The sequence below is a fragment of the Myotis yumanensis genome, unplaced genomic scaffold, assembly GCF_028538775.1.
Source record: "Myotis yumanensis isolate MYYU_CA2020_CCGP unplaced genomic scaffold, mMyoYum1.0.hap1 SCAF_4, whole genome shotgun sequence".
Lineage (NCBI taxonomy): Eukaryota > Metazoa > Chordata > Mammalia > Chiroptera > Vespertilionidae > Myotis > Myotis yumanensis.
Window position 1 is genome coordinate 113,424,673 of NW_027223755.1, and position 21,111 is coordinate 113,445,783.

The window sequence follows — 21,111 nt, forward strand, 5'->3', positions numbered from 1 at the left end:
GCACATGTTCACAGAAAGCCTAGAATTCACAGTTGCCTGGGCCAAGGGTTCAACCTGGATTGTCCCATTGAACCCGCCCACTGACCACGGGAGAGTGTGGTTCTCGGGCCACTTCATTTGGGAATAAGGTGCAGGAGGGTGTGTGTGCGGAGGCTCCGGCCTGTCTGTACCTATTCAAGTGCATACCCACTTTGTTAGAGAAATAACAATCTAATGTCTGAAGGAATGCATGCACACATGCACACACACATGCATACACACGCACGCACACTCCACACACATGCACACATACAAACATGTACTCCACACACACGCACTCCACACATACACACATACACAAAACATGCATACACAGATATGCACTCCACATACATGCATACACACGTGCATACATATCCACACGCGTGCACACACATGTACTACACACACACACACACACAGGGGTGCGTGCGCTTTCGAGACTACTGACTAGGTAATAGTTCCACAGAATCATCCAAGAAATGAAGATGTGGAAAGAAGCAAGGGGGAAGAAAGAGAAAGGAGAGGTAGGAAGTGGAGCAGATACGAGAAGGGAGCACAAGGGATAGAGACAGGGAGAGACTGGAGGATGGAAGTGAGGGTTAGAAGATGGAGTGTTCTTTATAGAAAAAGTGCCAAGGTCAAAACACTGACCCAACAAGTGAAATTCTAAACTGCCTGACAAGACCAAATGTGTTTGGTCCAAATACACCTCCAGTTGGAAACACCTCCCAGCCACATCCAGAGAACAAGGTGCTGGTGGAAAACACGCTCAATTAAACCAGAGCCCCATCCAACAGTGTGACACCACTTGCGGGTGCTTCCACAGGTGGGCACTCCCCGACGTGGGCGCTCCACACGTGGGCACTCCCATATGTGAGCGCTCCTGAACGCAGGAGCTCCCACAGGGGCCAGCCACCTCGACTTTAAAGAGGGAACCAATTCAGCCCTGGCTGGTTTGGCTCAGTGGATAGAGCATCGGCCTGTGGACTGAAGGGTCCCAGGTTCAATTCCGGTCAGGGCACATGCCAGGGTTGTGGGGTTGATCCCCAGTGTGGGGCGTTCAGGAGACAGCCGATCCATGATTCTCTGTCATCATTGATGTTTCTCTCTTTCCCTCTCCCTTCCTCTCTGAAATCAATAAAAACATATTAAAAATAAAAAAAAGAGAGAACCAATTTGTAAGTGTTAAAACCTCTGACATTCAAACCAATGGGACGAACTAACCTGATCTTCATGCTGCACAGCAGGTTGGGTGGCAGCTGATAGTTTTTGTTTGCCTTGCGTCATGCTAACTGTCCTCCTTGCCAAGGTGGCCCTAGAAGAAAGCCCACGTGTACCAGCAGATAGTGAGGGCAGAAGGCTACTCTGGTGATGCATAGTCCTGGTGGGTGGGGCCCCGACGATGAGGAAACACACACAGAGTCAAAAACCATCCCGCCATGGCCGTGGGTGGCCGCACCGACCGTGGTTCCCATTGCCTGCCTGCTTGTTAATGCGAATATCTGCGGGAGACCACTACACAGAGAGGGCGTCGAAAGTGCAAAGGCACTGAGTCAGGAGGCAGCTTCACCTGCTCACAGAACAGAAGAAAGCCTGCGAGGCTGAAGAGCAGTGTGAGAGGACAGAGGCCGCAGGACCAAGCCATGTGGGGACGGACCAGCAAAGAGTTGAGTTTAACTCCAAATGCACTGGGGAGACACGAGAGTTCCCAGGAGTCGAAACCAAGACCAAGCAGGTTTTGAAAAGGTTCTTGGATAACAATCATGTTCTTTATTTATTTATTATTGATTTGAGAGAGAGAGGGAGAGAAACATGGATGTGTTGTCCCACTTAGTCACGCACTCACGGGTTCCTTCTTGTATATGCTGACTGGAGATGGAACCCACAACCTTGGCATATTGGGACAATGCCCTAACCAGCTGAGCTCCTGGCCTGGGCCAGCAGTCTCGTATGAAGATTCGGATGCCCAGAGCTGCCCCAGATGAATCAAGACACAGATCCAGGTGCCAGACTGCCAGGCCGAGGCTAAAGATAAGGAAGGACCATGATCTGACCAGCCCAGCGTGCCCTCCACACCAAGCCAGGGCTGGCAGCTCCCTCTGGTGCACACTGATGTCAGGTGGGAGATGGCGGCGGGGGAGACAGCCCTGAAAGCGTCAGTCCACCTCAGGCAGCGCTAGAGAAACTCCTGAGCCTTCCGAGGCTTGCACTGTACATGCTTCTATCCATGGGAAAGGACACAGCCTTGGCCAGAGCAGGGGCTGAGTGCTGGCTCCCTAGCCATTCCGCCTCAGTTTTCTCACCTAGAAAATGGGGTCCCAACAACAGGACTGGCCTTGTGTAGCTATCAGGAGGAGGAGAGGAGATATGTGCAAAGGCTCACCATGTAACAAACACTCTGTAAATGGTGCAGGATTCTTTCAGGCTATGCTACAGCCTGCTGGGCAGGCCCTGCTACGGGCCACACTGCAGGCGAAAAGAACCTCCAGCAGAAACACTGTGATCCTTGCTGAGGACGTTCTCTTGGCTCACGTGAGGCACAGGCCTGAGTGCGGGTAAGCTGGTGCCCCAGCAGCAGCCGGGGTCAGTGACAGACGGAGGAAAGGGTCGGGTAACGCCGGGGCCATTAGCACTCCCTCCCGGAGGTCCCAGGCGGAGTGGACTGCGGCTGCTCCCAGCAGGACCTTCCCACGAGGGTCCCCTTGGTTGGCTTCCTTCCCTCCCCCTCGTCTTCCCCATCACCCTCCAGACACTAGGGGGATCCCTCCCAAATAAACCATGCACAGTAAGCACGGAGATGCGTCTTGAGCGGAGTCTTCATCCCCAACAGCGAGCTGCAGACAGTGTTCACTCTGTCCTTTCTAGATTCCTCCCATGTCTTTCTGGGGCTTCACACCAACATCAACAATGACAGATATGATCTGCGGGGAGGATTCAGCCTTATGTCTAAGATTCCTTAGGCACAGGCAGCCTGCAGGTCTGCAATTTAAGATGGTCCTTACAGGAAAACAGCCACATTTTGTAATCTGTCTGACTCTAAATGTGGGCATGTCTGATGTGCATCCTACTAAGGAAATATTTAAAATTCGTCCTTGATTACTTTCCCTTTCCTCCTTAAGGAATCTTCCTTCTCTTCACCCCACCTACTCTCATGCACATGCCCACATGCCCTGTGGGTGGCTTTCCTAGCGGCAGGGGGGCCTGAGAGGAGGGGAGGGGCTTACCTTGGGAGAGGCACTGATTGGCCAAGGCCACCTGGCCAGCAAGCAGGTAGAGGTTGAGGCGTGTGAAGATGCCCACCAGGGATGGGATGGTAATGAAGCAGTAGGCAACACAGGCCTGGAGAGAGGAGACATAGCAGGTCAGCTGGCAATGCCCTCACAGTAGATCAGAACACCTGTTCTCATCTGTCCATATTTTCAGGCAAAAACACTTAAAGTAATTTCTGATTCTGAGCCCCAACTTCCCCTCTTGCCTCTGCGGTGCCTGTCTCTTTGGGACAGGCATGAAAAATGAACCCACCCAGCACTGAAGGGAGGGCAGAGATAACACCTAACAGCAGTAAGTTAAAAGCAGCTGTTTACACCAGTAACTTTTAAAAGTGGAGATAGGAGGCAGTCAATTCATGATTCTCTCTCTCCCTTCCTTTCTGAAAATAATGAAAATATATTTAAAAAATTTAAAAGTGGAGGTAATTAGAAGAAGTTGCTAAAAAGAGTTTGAAGTGGTTGACTGAAGAGAGAGGATGAAAAGAGAAGGGGCAGGGCTGGGATGCTTGGATGTCATTGTTTTGCCTAGGATTTCATTTTTAAAGACATGGTTGTGTTACTTAGGTAAAAATTCAAGCAGTACACTCAAGAAGCTTAAATTTTATTTCAAATTTGGGAACTGACCAATAGGGGAAAAGATATTAGACCTTCCAGAGACAGCATAATTACAGAGAACTGACACACAGCCCCAAGCCCACCCTCGGCCACCTTAGCACATGTGCAAACTCAGGCTCCACTGACCATTGCTTTCAGAAACATTCAGACTGGCCGGCCCATAGACACGTAAGGAAAATTAATTTGGGAAACCCACAGCCCACCAAGTTCAGTCTGTGGGTCTTATCTTTAGAACATACCCGGACAAAGGCAGCAGTTTTTCTGGAATGATTCCCCTTCATCACTTTTCTTGTTTCCATTGCCAACCGGCTCACACTCTGGGTTTGTTCATGAGTAAAACAGAAATGGGAATGAATGATGGCTGACTCAGATCTTCCACAGACATCTGAACATGAACTGCAGCCAGTTCGTTGAGAACCAGCCATGTGGGACAAAGACTGATTAGCCCTGAACCCTGAAGTGCCAAATGGGTCATCAGGTAGACTCTATCTGGGCTTGCTCAAACATCTCCAGGGGGTAGACCAAGCATGTCAAACTCGCGGCCTGCAGGCCACATGCAGCCCACAATGAATATTTTTGCAACCCAGCCAATATAACAATATATAAGAAACATTTTAATAAAAGTTTCATAACTTAATTTTTACAATATTCTGTTATACATAATTATTAACAAACTACAACGTTCGCTAATGACTGATTACTACAATCATGTTGCATTCATTTCCCTGACATGCTTATGCGCAGGCGCACCATTTCTCTCCACTAATACTAACAGCGATTATTTTAGCAGCCGATGGCCATGTCATTAGTCTTGGACTGACTTGTTTGGTGTGCGCAACAGGAAACATTTCGCTTTTGGAGAACCAGAAAAATAGGTTTATTTGCTTTACGCTTATTTATTTGTGCAGTTATTCAGTGTCTGGTAAGTTAATGTTCAAGAAAAAATATTCATTTTTATTAAAATGTTCTATTACTTTATGTTAATGACTCATTTATTTCAGCCCTTTGTATTCAGCATGTCTCTATCGAAATAAACCTACGTTTCTATGAAAACTGAAGCCTTTGCTTTTTTGCTCCACATACACTTACACCTTATTTATTTGGCCCATGGTAGCCTTGGAGTCTGACATGCTTGGCGTAGAACGAAGGCTCTCACTGAGTTAGCCTGCCTATCCTCTGCATTATAAATGACCATTTTCTGGCTTAATGAACAGCTAGGGTTCACTACTCCATTTCTGGAAATCCCATACACTAAAAGCTTAAGATCTTAAAGATCTTAAGAGAAATTTCCAAATCTGAGAGTAACCATGCAATTCAGCTATGCCATACTAGCAACACCCATAAGAGAGGTAATGACAGCAGCCACAGCATCGCGTACCACAGCCAGGTGCTGCCCGAAGAGCTGTCCACTCATTACCTCATCTAACCCTCTCAGCCTGCAAGGTAGGTGGTTACCTCCCTGTGTCATAGACAAAGTCTCCACATGTAGTTGTTAAGCTTAGTAATGCTCCACAGCCTGGCAACCAGCAAACATATAATACAGCTGCTCCTCTTGAATTCATGTGGGTCGACTAAAGAGCCTTAGGGAATTTTTCCACAGATGTGAAAAGTTTGGACCTAGGTTCCCAAACTGTAAAAACTCACAGGGAAACCTCTTATTTTTTTATTTTTTAAGGAAAACAGCAATTATTGAGCACTGGACAAAGCCCCAGAGCAAGGCAGCCCAGGGTCAATTCCTTACTGTGAGGCTGCGTCTTTGCACAGCTGGGGTGTGATAAATGCAAATGCTGTGCAAAACTCAATGTGGAAAAGGCAACGTGGAAGTGAAAATAAAGGTAGTGGTGTCTCCCCAACTCCGGGGTTTGAAAGGCTGTGCAGTGCCCAACTGGTGCCCAGCACACTTCATCAGAAAGGAATTATGGTCAATTAAGAATGACATAAAAAATTTCTATTTTTTACATTTACATATATTATTGTTTTAAAGGGCTATCAAGTTGTTGGGGCATAAATACTTAAGTTGTCTGAGCCTAAGTGTTGAATAAACAGAGATGTCACTGATTTTTTTCAACCTGGGCACCATGAAAAGTCACTGAAAGGCCGTGTCCCAAAAGTGGGCACCCTGGTGAGGCAGCAAGGCCTGGGTTAGTATTCCTCAACCACAGCCAGTCCTCACGCCTCTGCTGCTGGCACACAGGAACGAGAATAAACACATTTCAGAGAAAAAAGGATCAATAAAACCACTCAAAGATTTCAGTAAGTTCTAGATTGCATCAACCTTTGAGAAAAGCCTGCCACACCTCGGGACCAGGAGCAACATGAGGAAGGGGAGTCCCGGGTTAAATAGGTCTGGCAGGTAGATGCTCAATAAACATTTGCTGAGAGAATGAATGAATGAAAAGCCTTACGTGAATCAACTGCACAAGAACAGGTTCCAGATTGCAAAACATCGACCTGGCCTCGACATAGAAACTTAGCTGCTGCTCAAAATCACGACCAAAGGACACCTAGAATCAAAGAGAGAGGGGCTGACAATGCACACAGCTGAACAGGCTTTGCCTGAACTTGGGGGAAAGGGGGGGTGCTGAGATGACGAGCCACCAATGACCCCCCATATGACTAGGTGGGAAGGGCATGCAAGCACACATGCACGTGTGCGCGCACACACGCATTGGGATATCCTCTGACCAGACTACAATGCCCCACTCAGGATGTCGCTGACATGTTACTACTGCCACCTCATCATCATGACATGGGCACTGGAGTAGAACACAGAAAGGCTGAAGGGTATGAAACAGATCTCCTTGGCCAGTGTTGTTCAGTGGTCAGAGCATTGGCCTACACACTGAAGGGTCGCAGGTTCGATTCCCAAAGGCATGTACCTGGGCTGCAGGTTCATTACCCATCCCTGGTCTGGGTGAGTCCAGGAGGCAACCAGTCGATGTGTCTCCCTCACATTGATGGCTCTTTCTCTCTCTCTCCCCCTCCCTCTATCCTTCCTTTTCACTCTCTCTAAAAAGCAATGGAAAAAATATCCTCAGCTGAGGATTAACAAAAACAAACAAAACACAGAATCTCAAAATACAAACAGAACATCCCCATATAGAAGGAAAACTGGAAGGAAGCCCTGGAGCCCTGTCAGCTGCGCCTTTCAGAGCACAAAGGGAGACTGGGCCGTTGGCCAGGATTCCTGCTCCCTGATGGGGTTCCCAACCTCAGTAGCCGCTGTTTCCAGAGCCACAGATGGAGGCTTCTTCCCCATTACAAATCCCCTCTCCCATTTCTCCAAAACTGATGACTAGCTGGTTAGCAGGACAAACTGACTGCTACAGCAATAATTCTGGTCCAGGAGTTTAACTTTGCTATTCCCACTGTCGCTACCAGGTTTCACATCTTATTTCCTCATATTCTTTTCCATTATAACTCAGCGGCTTTCAGACAAAGCCATAAAAAGATAAAGACCACATGACCGGCATATAAATCAGGGGACAGGAGAGGCACCTGGTCAAAACCATAGATACATTTCCTAACGTGGCCTGAACTTAATCAAAATTGCTATTTTAGCCACAGTGTTTGGCGGACAGCTCAGTTGACCCTGCTGCTGGATGAGTCACATTTCCTCAGTTAATTCAAGGTGACCTAGTTATTCCCATCTCAGCCTCTGTCTCGAGTGCCTGTTAAACCAGGACACTGGTGGCAGCTGGGAGTTAGCTCTGCATACCGAGAACAAAGGCAGGGCTGTTCTGGTGAGGATGGCATAGGTGCTCCCACAGAAAGCTGCAGTAACCCCCACTCTGCTGGGCATTTCAGGGTCCCTGGGGACTTTTCCTCCTGGACACGGAGTCACTGCCCTTCCTGAACCTGCGCCTAAAGGCCCTGTGGCTCCAAGTCCGCCCTCCCAGGTAAGAGCTGTGGCAGCTGGATGATGGGAGAAGGGGAAGAAAGCGGTCACACGGAGGAGAGCCACCTCAGCCAGCACTGAGGCCCCACCCTGCCCCCAGAGCAGCCCAGTGGCCCAGCCTACGACAGAACTGTGGGATTAATGAAACACTGAGGCCTGAGGTGAGCTGTCCACACTGCGGGAAACAGGCAAAGGGAGAGGGCGCGCATTGGCATAGCTGTGTTTCGCTGTTCCATGGCAGACAGCAGGAGTGTCAGGGAGCCTCCCGGCCATGCGAGTGGGCTGCCCGGCTGTGCGAGTCTCCCTGGCCTGGTGGTTGTGTTTGCTCTCCCCCACAGCAACCACTTGTTTGGGATGGGCCCACATCCATCCAAAGGACTCAGTCCTACAAAGCTGCTGGGACCCTTCCTTCTGGGCTCTCGTGGGGAGCGAACCTGCCTAGGAGGGCACCCGGGAGCAGAGCCATGACGTGGAGGTCCCACCTCAAGCAGCTCCTCTGAGGGCTCCATTCCAGAACCTTTGTCACATGAGCCAGGAAGCCGCCCTCCCTCCCCCGGACTTTCCCTGAGGCCAGTTTGTCCTGGCACACTCTGCCCCAGGAGCCTGGCTAATGGAATCTCTTTTCTCGCCTCATCTTCTCTCAGTAAGAATGAGAAGCACCAGGGAACATAATGCTAACTCGTCCACCTGAGTACAGAGAAACAATTATATCCCTTTCTAAGACCGCTGAGTCTGTCCTTAATACCTACCATCTTCACAAACCCACTAATTAGACAGGCCAGCGTTCTCTTCTCATCCTCCAGAGTGAGTGCACTGAAATCAACAAGGTACAGAATTAACACTAGGTGATAAACGAGCTTCCAAAGAAAAATATATAAGAACTAAGCAATGTAACAGGTAACAACATTTTGCATTTTCTAGATTTACAAATGTTTCACATCTCAAAGTTGCTGTTCTTAAAATTCATTTATTAGTGGTAACTTTTTCTTCTTTGGAATTTGGGCAGAAAGGTTCCACTTCAAATGTAATTCAGAGAACTTTTGTTCAACATAATAAAAAATTTTAAACTAGGCAGCAAAGTTGAAAAGAATTTTACAGTGAATACCCATATATCCACCCATCAAGACCTTACCATTATCATTTTATAATATTTATTTTATCACATAACCATCTATTTCCCTCTCCATCTGTCAGTATGTCTTATTTTGGGGATGGATCTTAAAGTAAATCACAGAACTCAGTTACTTCTATTAACAAATTAAATACAAATATATATGTGTAAGAAAATGTCAAGGCTTCATAGTTTAGACCAGCGATGGCGAACCTATGACACTCATTTTTTTGGTTGATTTTTCTTTGTTAAATGGCATTTAAATATATAAAATAAATATCAAAAATATCTTTGTTTTACTATGGTTGCAAAGATCAAAAAATTTCTATATGTGACACGGCACCAGAGTTAAGTTAGGGTTTTTCAAAATGCTGACACGCCGAGCTCAAAAGGTTCACTATCACTGGTTTAGACTGTACTTGTAAAGCTTATAAATAGGGCCCTGCTTTATTCTGAAAAAGAGCCCGGAGAAAACAGGAACCAAGAGTTTTGTTTGTTGATTTGCTCTAGGAAAGATAACTATTGGCAGAGACTGCAAAACACCTTCCAATAAGCCAAGTCTCCTCCCTTCTCCTAGACTACATTTCCCAGTCTCCTCTGCAGCTAAATATGGCCATGTGACAGTTCTAGCCAATGGGATGTGAATGCAAGCAATTAAGAGCCTTCCAAGTTTTTTGTTTTGTTTTTATTGTTTAAAGTTTTATATGTCTCCTTTTTCCCCAATTGACGCCCCCACCCCCCGCCCCAGCCATTCCCACCCTGGGCAAGCCCCCACCACCCCAGTGTCTGTGTCCCTTGAAGAGCCTTCCAAGTTTTGCCCTAAAAGAAAGCTGCTGCCTACAGCCTGCAGAAGCAGCATGGACATAGTCAAGGTAAGCCAGCTTCCACCAGGAAACAAGGACAACACCCAGAGCGATGGCAGAGCACCAAGACAGAAGGAGCCTGGGTTCCTGGATGATGTTCTAAAGCAGAGCTATCATACCTCCACCTGCTGGCTTCATACTTTTATCAAGAGAGAAATCAACCTATTTTATTTAAGCCAAAAGCCAATATCCTACTAACACAAGTGCCTTTCTGGATGTTTTCTGTGCCTTTATTTTTATTTTTGCCCAGTTAAAATCTAATGGTGCCATTTATTATTAAAAGTGTTGATATTTTGCCCTAGCCGACTTGGCTCAGTGGATAGAGCGTCAGCCTGCGGACTGAAGGGTCCCAGGTTCGAGTCCAGCCAAGGGCACATGCTTGGGTTGAGGGCTCGATCCCCAGTAGGGGGCGTGCAGGAAGCAACTGATCAATGATTTTCTCTCATCATTGATGTTTCTCTCTCTCCCTTCTCCCTTCCTCTCTGAAATCAATAAAGAAATATATTTTTTTAAAAAGAAAAAAAATGTGTTAATATTTTGATTTTTATAACTACCCATGAAGTTGAAAGCACAAAGTCATGAAAATAAAAATTCTGAAAATCTTCAGAGGGAAAAAAAAGAAGTACAATTCCTCTTATTGATGGTTGAGTTCTAAAACAATTTTCTCAGTGCTTGTAACATTTTCCAGTGAATCAAGCTGCTTGTTTAAAAATTCTTTGGGAAGTAAAATTTCAGTGATAAGCAGGAATTGCCTTAAGTGTAGTCAAATAGAAATGTGGGGTTGGGGGCAGGCTAGAAAGCAAAGGAGTGATCATTTGGCCTTTGACCCAAAGGTAAGGTCAGTGGGTAGGTCTCAGCCTCAAATATACTGAACAAATAACGTCCTTCATGTAAGAAGGATGAACAATTGCAAGTGCCTTTAAAGAACTGGTGACTAATGAGGAAACATGTGAAGGCTATGTTACTGAATGAGGGAACTCACTATTATATTAACTGCTGCTCTCAGAAATCTCTTGGAGACAGGAGTTTGAGTCCACTTGGATGAAACCAGCCTGTTCTCCCACCTGAACTTCCTTTATAAAAACATGCCATCTCATTTTCTCTGGAAGGTACCCTCAGCCTCCCTCCTCTCCTAGAGTAGAAAGTCCTCATTGGCAAGAACCTTAATAGCCCCATAAAAATATAACTCCCAGTGGCAGCTTCCAGCAGCAATCCCCCTCATGTACTGCCATGTGGCATTGAGACCCAGCCCATGTGACGTGGCAGCTTACTTCACAGAGTCATGCATGGTCTTGCACACGTGCAGGAGGGCGTTCAGAATGACCGGATCCTTGGTGGGCTCGTGCTGATGCCTGGGAAACAGTTAAAGGCAGTCGTGAAAGCTGTGCCCCTGAGGACAGTGAAAGCATGGGTTTGGTTCTTATCAGCTATACATATTTGAGAAGCAGCAAACGATCTGATTGAACAAACTATGGCCCAGTTCACCACTGATGGGCTATGTTCTAGTTTTCTCTTAATTCTTCTTTCAATGACAAGTTTGCTCTTCTCCACATACTGTAATTTCTAGTAACTGCAGAATCCTGGTCAAGCTGCTACACTTCCTAATACAAGCAAAGGGCAAATCTGTTGTTGTTTTTTATCATGTTTCTTGAACTCTCTGAAGTGGCTCGTGACCTATCTTCAACTGTCTTAGGTGCAGGGAGCACTTATTAATTGGGTTTTTCAAATAATATAAAAGGACGAGCTCATCAAACAAACCCTTATGCAAGTAAAGTTGGTGTATTTATTCCAAGCGTATGGAATTAATCTTTTAGGAAGACAACACAAGGAAAGCTTAAAATATATATCCAAGCAACATCTATCTCAATTTTCTAAACTCTACATACTTAATATTTAAAAAATAGTATACATGAAATCACTGACTACACTAGTTATATATGATCTAACATACGTTAAAATAAATATATACAACTTTACAAATGAAAATGAAAACCTCTCCTCCATGGACCACCTACAGTTATTTCATGTACCACCAGCAGTATGCAGTTCTGGGAAAGGTATTTAATAACATGAAAGGAACTAAACTTGAAAATGGATCACAAATCTACCCACTGACCATGCAAACCTTTCTAGTTCTGGTACCTTGATAAATATGACTTTATCTTTTAAAATATTACTCTCTAAGTAGTTCATCAATAGATTGCTCCTTCCAGTAGCACATCTGAGTGAATGCAGGTGATGACCACGCTCCTGTGAATGCTCAGGACATTGTCTTCTTCAGCACAGAGTACAGCCTTCAGCACGACTGCTCCTCAGGTGGTTTCCCTCTCACTGTTGTCTCAGGTATGAAATGCATGCACAGGCCTGGGCCCCAGAGTGCAAACACTGATTTCTTATCAACAGGTTTCAAAAAGGCATTAGGAATTGAAGCTTCCAATTACAAACTTACACTTACTTGATAAAAACTTCCATGATGCATTTGCAAACCTCCACTCGCACACTCTCTTTTTGGAACATGTCCAGAAATGGCAGAAATTTTTCCTAAAACAAAATTCAAAAAGAAAAAAGCACTCTCCATGCTATTTATATACATTATTAAAAGGAACCCGTGGGTCATTTTCTTCTTTGAAGGTCAAAAGAGCTGCTCATCTCTGAGGCAGGCCAGCGAGGACTCCCCTGAGAGCAGGAGATGACTCAGAGGTTTAGAAACGACTGCTATTAAAACAACTTTCTGCCCTAACCGGTTTGGCTCAGTGGATAGAGCGTCGGCCTCAGTACTGAAGGATCCCAGGTTCGATTCCAGGCAAGGGCATGTACCTTGGTTGCTGCCTTGGTTGCTGCAGGCTTGATCCCCAGTAGTGGGGTGTGCAGGAGGCAGCTGATTGATGTTTCTCTCTCATCGATGTTTCTAACTCTCAATCCCTCTCCCTTCCTCCCTGTAAAAAATCAATAAAATATATTTTTTTAAAAAAATAAAGCAATTTCCTTGTGCCCAGGGATTGAGCTGAGACCAGTTAACATTTTGGTGTACCATCTGAGCAACATTTATTTTTTATTATTTTGTTAATCCTCAACCAAGGATATTTTTTCCATTGATTTTTACAGAGTGAAAGGGAGGAAGGGAGGGGGAAAGGGTGAGAGAAAGAGAGAGAGAGAGAAAGATCGATGTGAGAAACACATCAATTGGTTGCCCCCAGCACATGCCCCCATGGGGGCGGGGACAGAACCAGCAACCTTTCGGTGCAGGGGCCTACGCTGTAACCACTGAGCCCACCCAAAAGGGCTGGGCAACATTTAGGTGACCATAAGCTTTCTATGTGCTAAAATGAAAAGTAAGCTTCAGCATTTTTACAGTGGCATTGGCAAGCAAAGAAAGGACTCAGAGTTGTTCAGAGAGTGACTATGGCATCTTGCCTCTATTTTTAAATAAAGAAAAGACCAAAACCTTGCCGCCTTGTGAGTGTTCGTGAATGGGGACTCCTCCCCTCGGTGCCACGGTGCTCAGGCGCCCAGGTCGCCCTTGCCCAGTGCACTGCAACAGACTTGACAGGACGTCTCAGAAGCTTTTAACTTTTTGAGGGAAACATAATAAATCTCAGCTCTCAGGCACTGAGACAACTGCTATTTCAGTTTCAACATTAAGTAGTGTGATGAAAGCAAGTACCATGTGAAAGTCACTGAGGAAGAGGAAGTCCAGTTTGACTCCACGGTTGAGAAGCCACGGTGTCCACTGGAGCACACATTCTAGTAGTAAGGAATGATGAACTGAAGGTCATATTTTCTTTCAGTCTAGGTGCATCATATTTTTCAACTGCTGGTTGAGCTGTGATGACAGCGATACTTAAGCTGTTTAGACGTAGCTTACTTTATGAAGAAAACCGTTAAGCATTTCTTTTGGCCCAGGGCACCTTGAAAAATGACTGAGACACTAAGAGAACCTCTGACTCAGATACAAATTTCCACAAATAAGGAGTGCTACTTACCACTGAGAAGAGCACTGAGAAATCATGGAAATGGGCAATCACTTTCTTAATTATCGACTGAAGCTGCAAATGAAACAAAAAACACATCTTATTTAATAAAATTGGGTATGTTTAAAAGGCCACCCTTGCATCATTTGCAACCCCAATTCCAAGAAGGGAAGCCTGGACTTCCCAAGGACTGGGAAGGACTTGGGAAACAGTGTCTTGATCTGGAACAGGCAGAGCAAGGCGGCAGTTAGCTCCTTGTGAGGACTAAAGGGGATGGTTCAGGTATGGGTACCTGCCCTTCAGTCCTCTGATAGTCAGCTGTGGCTATCCAGGAGGAGTAGAAGTTTCTGGAGCCACACAGACATCGCCAGACACAGCCTTACTACTGTAGCTAGAAGGCAGCCAGAGACATCAGGTAAACCGTGGATGTGGCTGGGTCCCATAGAACTTCATTCACAAAACAGCCCAACCTGACTATTCCCTGACTTTGCCAGAAGCCAAAGGTCACATCTCCAGGAGGGCGGGGCGTGGGTCTCAGGCCCTGGGACTGGGTCCACCATCCGAACCTGCCGCACTTGAGTGCACACAGAGCTGCTGACCGGCCTCGCCAGGAAGGAGAGGCCTAGGAACCGCCTCTAAATTAAACACAAACCTTGCCTGCCCCTTTACTGTTAAGAGAAATTCACTGACAGATACTTTGTTTCTACTAAAAACACTCCTGTTTACAAATCCTTTACAAAGGAAATTGCTCATGTTCTAGAAATAGAATATTTAAGAAGTACAATCCCATTTCATAATTAAGTAATTTTTTAGGTCAGTCAAGCAAAAGATGAAGATACTGCAATACTGTCCGGTTAAAACAGTTTCTGAAACCATATCCACAGCAACAAATCCCTTTAGCTCAGGAATGTTTTAAATTAAGTGCAGTTACACATGCATTCTCCCCCGCCGCCACTGTGCTGCTATCAAATGCAGGAAAGTGAACAGTGATGTAACTATAATACTTTAATCTATCATCCATATCCCTATCCCTATCTGCTCACTGTGTTAGCTGCAAATGGTGATTTTTTTTTAATTCTACCATTTCTTCCATATTTCTCAATTGGCACATCCACCCCTCTTTCCCTTCATCTATTTATTTCTATTCATCATTAGAAAGTCCGCTGGATCCCTATTTTAGTCAGTGGGTTATAACCCACCACTCTCCTTATGTTTTTGATGTTCAAATTGGGAGTTCACAAGGCCCCTTCCGGGTCCTTTTCAGTTCCCTGTGCCCCGTCAGTATTTTTAGTGCGTCCTTACTTTCTGGCACAAGAAATACTCCAGGCTTACCAGGCATGTTCCCTACCCCTGGCCTGGAGTAAGAAAAGGCCACTTCAGGCCACGGGCTCACGACCAATACGGGCGGATGTCAGGAATGCAAGCTGCACCCAGGGCCCCTGCTATAAGATGCTGTTAGACAGGACAGTCACAGTCCAGTCTAATTCCAGTCTCTCTCAGGAATGGGCCGCATTAAAATCATTGTTACTTCAAGTTTTCAATTAATTGGGGCCCTAGTACTCAAGGTCTTACCGAAATTTCCTCAACAATTCTAATGCACACACACCACTCTTCATCCGTGCTGAGACCGACACCCACACCCACAGGGTCGGCCCCAGGCTCCACCTGCATACCCATTCACTCCACAACCCTCACCAAGACCTGTGTGCACGACATAGTGTTTATGTCCTACCTAGAAAAATGTCACATAGTGGCTGCTCAATAAATTGTAATGATGAACCATTTTAATTAGCAAATTGTGAGAGTCTTAACTTAGCAAAATGTAAGAATTCTAAAATTCTTACAAGAATGTGTAACGAATTTTCTTATACTAAGTGAAGGTAGAAATCGATCATAGGCAGTAAATGCCTGAACATCATGTTACTAAGTAAAAAATTAAAAAAATCTTAATTTGATCAAAAGTTACCTTACATATGTGATCCTGAGCTGGACTGAAAAACCCGCTCTCAGGGCACGAATGAGTCCAGTGACAACGGGAGCAGGGACCCTGCGGTAGGCACTGTGATGTCTCAATGTTAGCATCCTGAAGCTGACCGCTACACTGGGTTACACAGAGCATGTCCTTGTCCTTAGGAATTAAATACTCACTGAATGTTTTAGAGGCAAAGTGGTGAGATGTTTGTAACTTATCTTCAAATGATTCAGAAAAGATCTGCATGCATATGAATGTGTGTGCACACAAGGATAATGATAAAGCAAATAAGGAATATGTTCTTAGCTGGAGGATCTGGGTAAGGAATAATGGGATTTTTCCAAGCTATTCTTTCAACTTTTCAACACACTTTAATTTATTTCCAAATAAAAAGTTAGTTTAACTGAAAAATACAGGCACCTTACTTGAGTTCCTGGGCTTCCCATCCACACCTCACTTATTCCTCACAACCACTAGGGGTGGTACTATTAGTACCCCCCTTTTGCAGAGGAGAAAACTGAGGCACAAGATTAAGTAACTGAGTAAAAGGTACACGGTCAGGGTATGACAGAGCTAGGATCATCTGACCTTCTGGTGTGACTCATGCAACATGCCAATTTAATTCAACCGCATAAAACCTCCAGCAGTGTGGAAGGGAAATGCACAGCTGTACCTGAGGGTAGGAGTCTTCAAAGGCACGATCTGGAGTCATGTGCTTGATGATGTCAGCCAACACGGTGTTCACCTCTCTTTTCTAATGGGAAGTGAACGAAACCCCCATTAGACACTGAAGGGTAGTCACTGACCATTTTTCTGGAGAAAAGGACTAATGTGTTCAGAATATAGTACACATCCTCCAGAAATAGTTTCAAATATTCTGCTGAAAATATTATAAGGGGAAAATCCCTCCCATATCACAGCTTTACGGTGACTCTGTCCGCACCACGTCAGGACGGAAGCATAGTTCCCACAGGCTCTGGGCATTCCCAGGCCCCTGCTTCCCTACGTGCTGGGAAAATTGACTGTGCCACTTGCTGCCCCGCCAGGTCCCTCTCCGGCGCTGCAAAGCGCACTGACATTGTGTAAGAGCACAGACCTGCCCCCACAAGCCAGGTAACCCAATGCTCACTTCACTGTTGCTGCTTAAAGTAAACAAGTCTGGCAATAGGATTCAAACCCAGTTCTACCTGTTTTAAAGCCTCTGCTCTGCCAAAACCGGTTTGGCTCAGTGGATAGAGCGTCGGCCTGCGGACTGAAGGGTCCCAGGTTCGATTCCGGTCAAGGGCATGTACCTGGGTTGTGGGCACATCCCCAGTCGGGGATGTGCAGGAGGCAGCTGATCGATGTTTCTCTCTCATCGATGTTTCTGGCTCTCTATCTCTCTCCCTTCCTCTCTGTAAAAAATCAATAAAATATATTTAAAAAAAAAAAAAAAAGCCTCTGCTCTTTGATAAGCCCAGTATTTCCCAAACTGAGGTCCCAGGCAGGGCCTCGGGGAAGAAGTGTGTTTGTGTGCTTAGACAGTAATTACATTGCAGTCAAATGTGTTTGGGAACTGCTGCTTGCTAGACCCCATGGAAAGTCACCATGACTTCAGCATATACACATCTAATGTATCTGATAGTGAAAAACTGATTAGCTTTGCACAATGCAGCTTTTCCCAAATTCACATGGGAACCCTCTCGCTGTAGTGCACATATTAATGCTCTGTCACACTATACAACAAAGGATGGACTTTTTATAAGTTAAGAATAATTATCACTGTAAAATGCCTAAGCTAGACTGATTCACTATAATAAACATGAAAAAATATATAATTATTTCAAAAACACAGCCATACATACCGTGAAATGCCGGCAGGTGTACTCTGCCCACACCTCGGCGCAATCAATGTAGTCCTGCAGGAAAAAGCAAAGACGTCCACAGTGAGAACCCCGTGCAGACCGATGGCGGAAGCCCTTCTCGGGCTATGACAATGGAAAGAGCTGACAACTGGTAGGAATTTCGAGTTTCATCCACAGAAAACTCTGCCCACCGATATATTTTACCCTGAGATGAGAATTATAGAAAAACCTAAGTTGCTTGAAACTGTGGATGCTGAGAAAGAAGACACCTACTAAGAAGGGCTCTTGGTGGCTAACTGGGCTCAAATTTCCAAAGCAGAGCCCAGCAGCCGCATCCCCGCGGGCCTCTCCAGCAAGCTGCACTTCAGGGAGCAGCCTGCACCCATTTGCCTGCCTCTGCACTGAGCTGCCTGCTGTACTGAGTCCGGGATGCAAGCCAACCCTTTATAAAGGAGTTGCTTGAGCCCTAGCCAGTTTGGTTCAGTGGACAGAGTGTCAGCCTGCAGACCTAAGGGTCCCAGGTTTGATTCTGGTCAAGGGCACGTACCTCAGTTTCAGGGTCCTCCCTGGCCCAGGCCCTACTCGGGGCACATGCAGGAGGCAACCAATTGATGTATTTCTTTCGTATCAATGTTTCTCTCTCTTTCCCTCTCTCATCCACTCTCTCTAAAAATCAATGGAAAAATATCCTCAGGTAAGGATTTAAAAAAAATAAAGGAGTTGCTTGAATCCTATTTCAACCAATAGGACTGAGGCTTTCTCCATCCAATCAGAGCTATGCAGCTCTATGCTTATTGGCTTCTGCACTGACCAATCAGAGCAGTTCAATTCTGACCAATCAGGATAGTGCCTTTTGGAACAAACTGCAAGGATTTGGAGTCCTCATTTGCATGAGGATGAACCAATCAGGGACCTGGTGCAGGGACCTCTGTCTATATAAGTCAATTCCCTCTACTCTAGGAGTACACTTGCCCTTTTTTACAAAGACTGACACTACATTTCCTAATCGGAGCTGAAACACCAAAGGTGAGACACTGAGGACATCTCAGAGGAACAGAGTGGAGCAGACAGTGCAGGGCAGGCTGCAGACAGCAGGGAGCAGAGCTGTCTAGCCAGAGAGGGGCCTGGCCCAGGGCCACCAAACAGGCCAGTGGTTGTTACCACAGCCATGCTGTCACAATTGAGCTGTTGGTGCTGAAGTTTCCTTCTTCACCGCACTCCAAACTGGGGATTCCTACTGGTGTCAAATTGAAGGCACCAACATTTGATTGACAAAACTACCCAGACCAAGACAGAAAACCAGGAAGCTCTACCAGGATTGAAGAATGGGAAAAATCAAGGGGCAGGGGGAGACAACAGTGGGGAGTCCACCACACTCGGTGAAGGAACGGAGGACAGATTTGGTTGAAGGTTTCAGATTTGCCTAAAATGTGATTTTTCAAAATCAGGCTTCCTGCCTTTATAAAACAAACTATAGGTCATACCTGGTGTGTACCTGATGTAAAAGTTAAGCAAGCCTAAATAACAATTTTCAAGGTGGCAGCCGAGTAGGTAGATCCTTCTTGCAACTCCTCCCAGAACCAAATCCTATATATAAAAGGCTAATATGCAAATAAACCAAATGGGTGGAACAACCAAACAACCGGTCGCTATGATGTGCACTGACCACCAGGAGGCATGTGCAGAACATGGCTTGCGTTGGACGCAGCGGGATGGTGGAGCAGGTGAACAGAGGCGCCAGACCAAGGCGGGGCACTGGTCACTGTCATTGGGGCAAGCCTCTGGTGGTTACTGAAAATTCTTTGCTCCCATGTGCTGTGGTCCCGCTGGGTGCTCGTACCTGCTGCTGGTGCCGGTCCCGCTTGCACCTGCTGCCGGCGCCGGAGCTGCCACTTGTACCCACTGCCAGTGCCTGGCGCCAGTCCCAATCACTCGGCGCCATCAGTGGGTGCTAGCGGTGGCTGACAGGCCTGATTGCCCCTAAGGGCTTCTCCACCTCCCCCTGCTCCTGAGCGGCGATCGGGACAGCAACTGCTGCTTGCACCCACTAACAGCACCAGCCCAGCCCCGCTCACACTCACTGCTGGTGCTGGCCTCAATCGCTCCGCGACATTAGCACGTGGGAGCGGTGGCGGCGGAAGCAGGGCTGCCAGCAGACAGGGGACCGGGGGCCGTGGCAGGAAGGGCCAGGTGTGGGCACAGCGGATGGGCCAAGACCCAACCCTATGCCTACTGCAGCCTCGCAGCCCACCGTTCCTTTCAAGGTGCACTAATTCGTGCACTGGACCCCTAGTTAGAAATAGAACTAAATGGGGGCACATTCACCTGGAACTAACAACTGAAGACTAGGTGAACAGCAGTTGTCAGAGGGGCTGCTGCTCTAACAGGTACAGGCTGCGGTGGGGGGGATCCCTGAGAGGAGTGAGGCCTGGACCCAGGCTGGGCTCCCCAGGCCAGAGCACTAGAGCCGAGACGCGGCCTCATAACATGCAGCCGGGAAAGGTGATGGCTCCTATCCATCAGGGAGAGAGGCAGATGGTTGGAGGTAAAGCCACTTGAAAAGCAGAACAGAACACCAGAGCACAGGGTTTCCCTTCAGCCACTCACATGAGGTGCTAGGGCGGGAGGGCAGTGCGCCTGGAGCTCCCTGAGGAGAGGCTGGGGTTGGGGATGGGCAGACACAGGAATGGAGGCTGGGAGACTGAGCTTGATCATCCCCGCCCATCCACCCATATCCCAGCAGCCACTTCTGAGATGCCCAAGCCCTTTAAACAGCAGCAGCTTGGGGAAAGGCAAACCCCACCTTGGAGATATAGCTCCCCTCACCCGCAGGAAGCCTGCTAGCCCCACCCTACATCTCGACCTCTGCTGAGGAGCCTGCAGCTGAGGCCAAGCCTACCTCTGGGCAGTCTCGGGGGGAATCTGTGACTGACTTTGGGGTGCAGCCATTCTCCCCACAGTGCTGGGAACTGAACTCACAAGAGAGCTAATAGGAACTGCTGGCTTCCAGCAGACTACTGGAAGCCACGGCTTTCCCAATACTGTCATAGAGTGCACCAAGGAACGAAGGCCCCTGGACCTGGGATGATTAGTAGGGCTAACACCAAGCACCATTGTTCTGTTGAGATCTCGGTGGCTCGAAGCAATTTCCTGACCTAATAGCCTCAAAGTAAATGTTTACTGGACCTTACTGACCTTTGAGATGCTCTGTCTGCTACCTGTTTGCTGTGCTTTACTGACAGCAAGATGTGTGTCTAAAATTGAATAAAAGCGGACAAGGCCAGGTTTCAGTGGCTCTTCTAGAGAGAGGTTTCTACCCGGCCCCCAATGCCTTCTATTTTCATATTTCTTATCTAGTGTTTTCATTTGTGCACTGGCCCCTTCTTCAGATCCTGAACCCCCACTGCAAAAGGTTGCCGCAGCAGACCCCACAGGTCTGCACTCAGAGGCACTGCCCTGCCATCAGAGAAATATTCCAGGAGAGACTCAGATGTGTGGCTCTGGGGGAGGGGAACACACCCACCATCTATCTGAACAACACCCAGTG

General features: G+C 46.8%; 1 protein-coding gene across 3 annotated transcripts in view; it reads right to left on the reverse strand.

Annotated features, from left to right (window-relative positions):
• The window catches only part of VPS35L (VPS35 endosomal protein sorting factor like), a 159,258-nt gene that overhangs the window by 22,142 nt on the left and 116,005 nt on the right, over window positions 1–21,111 (reverse strand). For all 3 annotated transcript variants that reach the window (XM_070413730.1, XM_070413731.1, XM_070413729.1), the window contains 9 exons: window positions 17,565–17,618; window positions 16,394–16,474; window positions 13,761–13,823; window positions 12,233–12,318; window positions 11,049–11,129; window positions 8,553–8,616; window positions 6,311–6,409; window positions 4,145–4,222; window positions 3,246–3,360 (listed from right to left, as the gene is read on the reverse strand). In XM_070413730.1, the coding sequence (XP_070269831.1) occupies window positions 3,246–3,360; window positions 4,145–4,222; window positions 6,311–6,409; window positions 8,553–8,616; window positions 11,049–11,129; window positions 12,233–12,318; window positions 13,761–13,823; window positions 16,394–16,474; window positions 17,565–17,618 (721 nt within the window). The remainder of the gene's footprint in view (window positions 1–3,245; window positions 3,361–4,144; window positions 4,223–6,310; window positions 6,410–8,552; window positions 8,617–11,048; window positions 11,130–12,232; window positions 12,319–13,760; window positions 13,824–16,393; window positions 16,475–17,564; window positions 17,619–21,111) is intronic.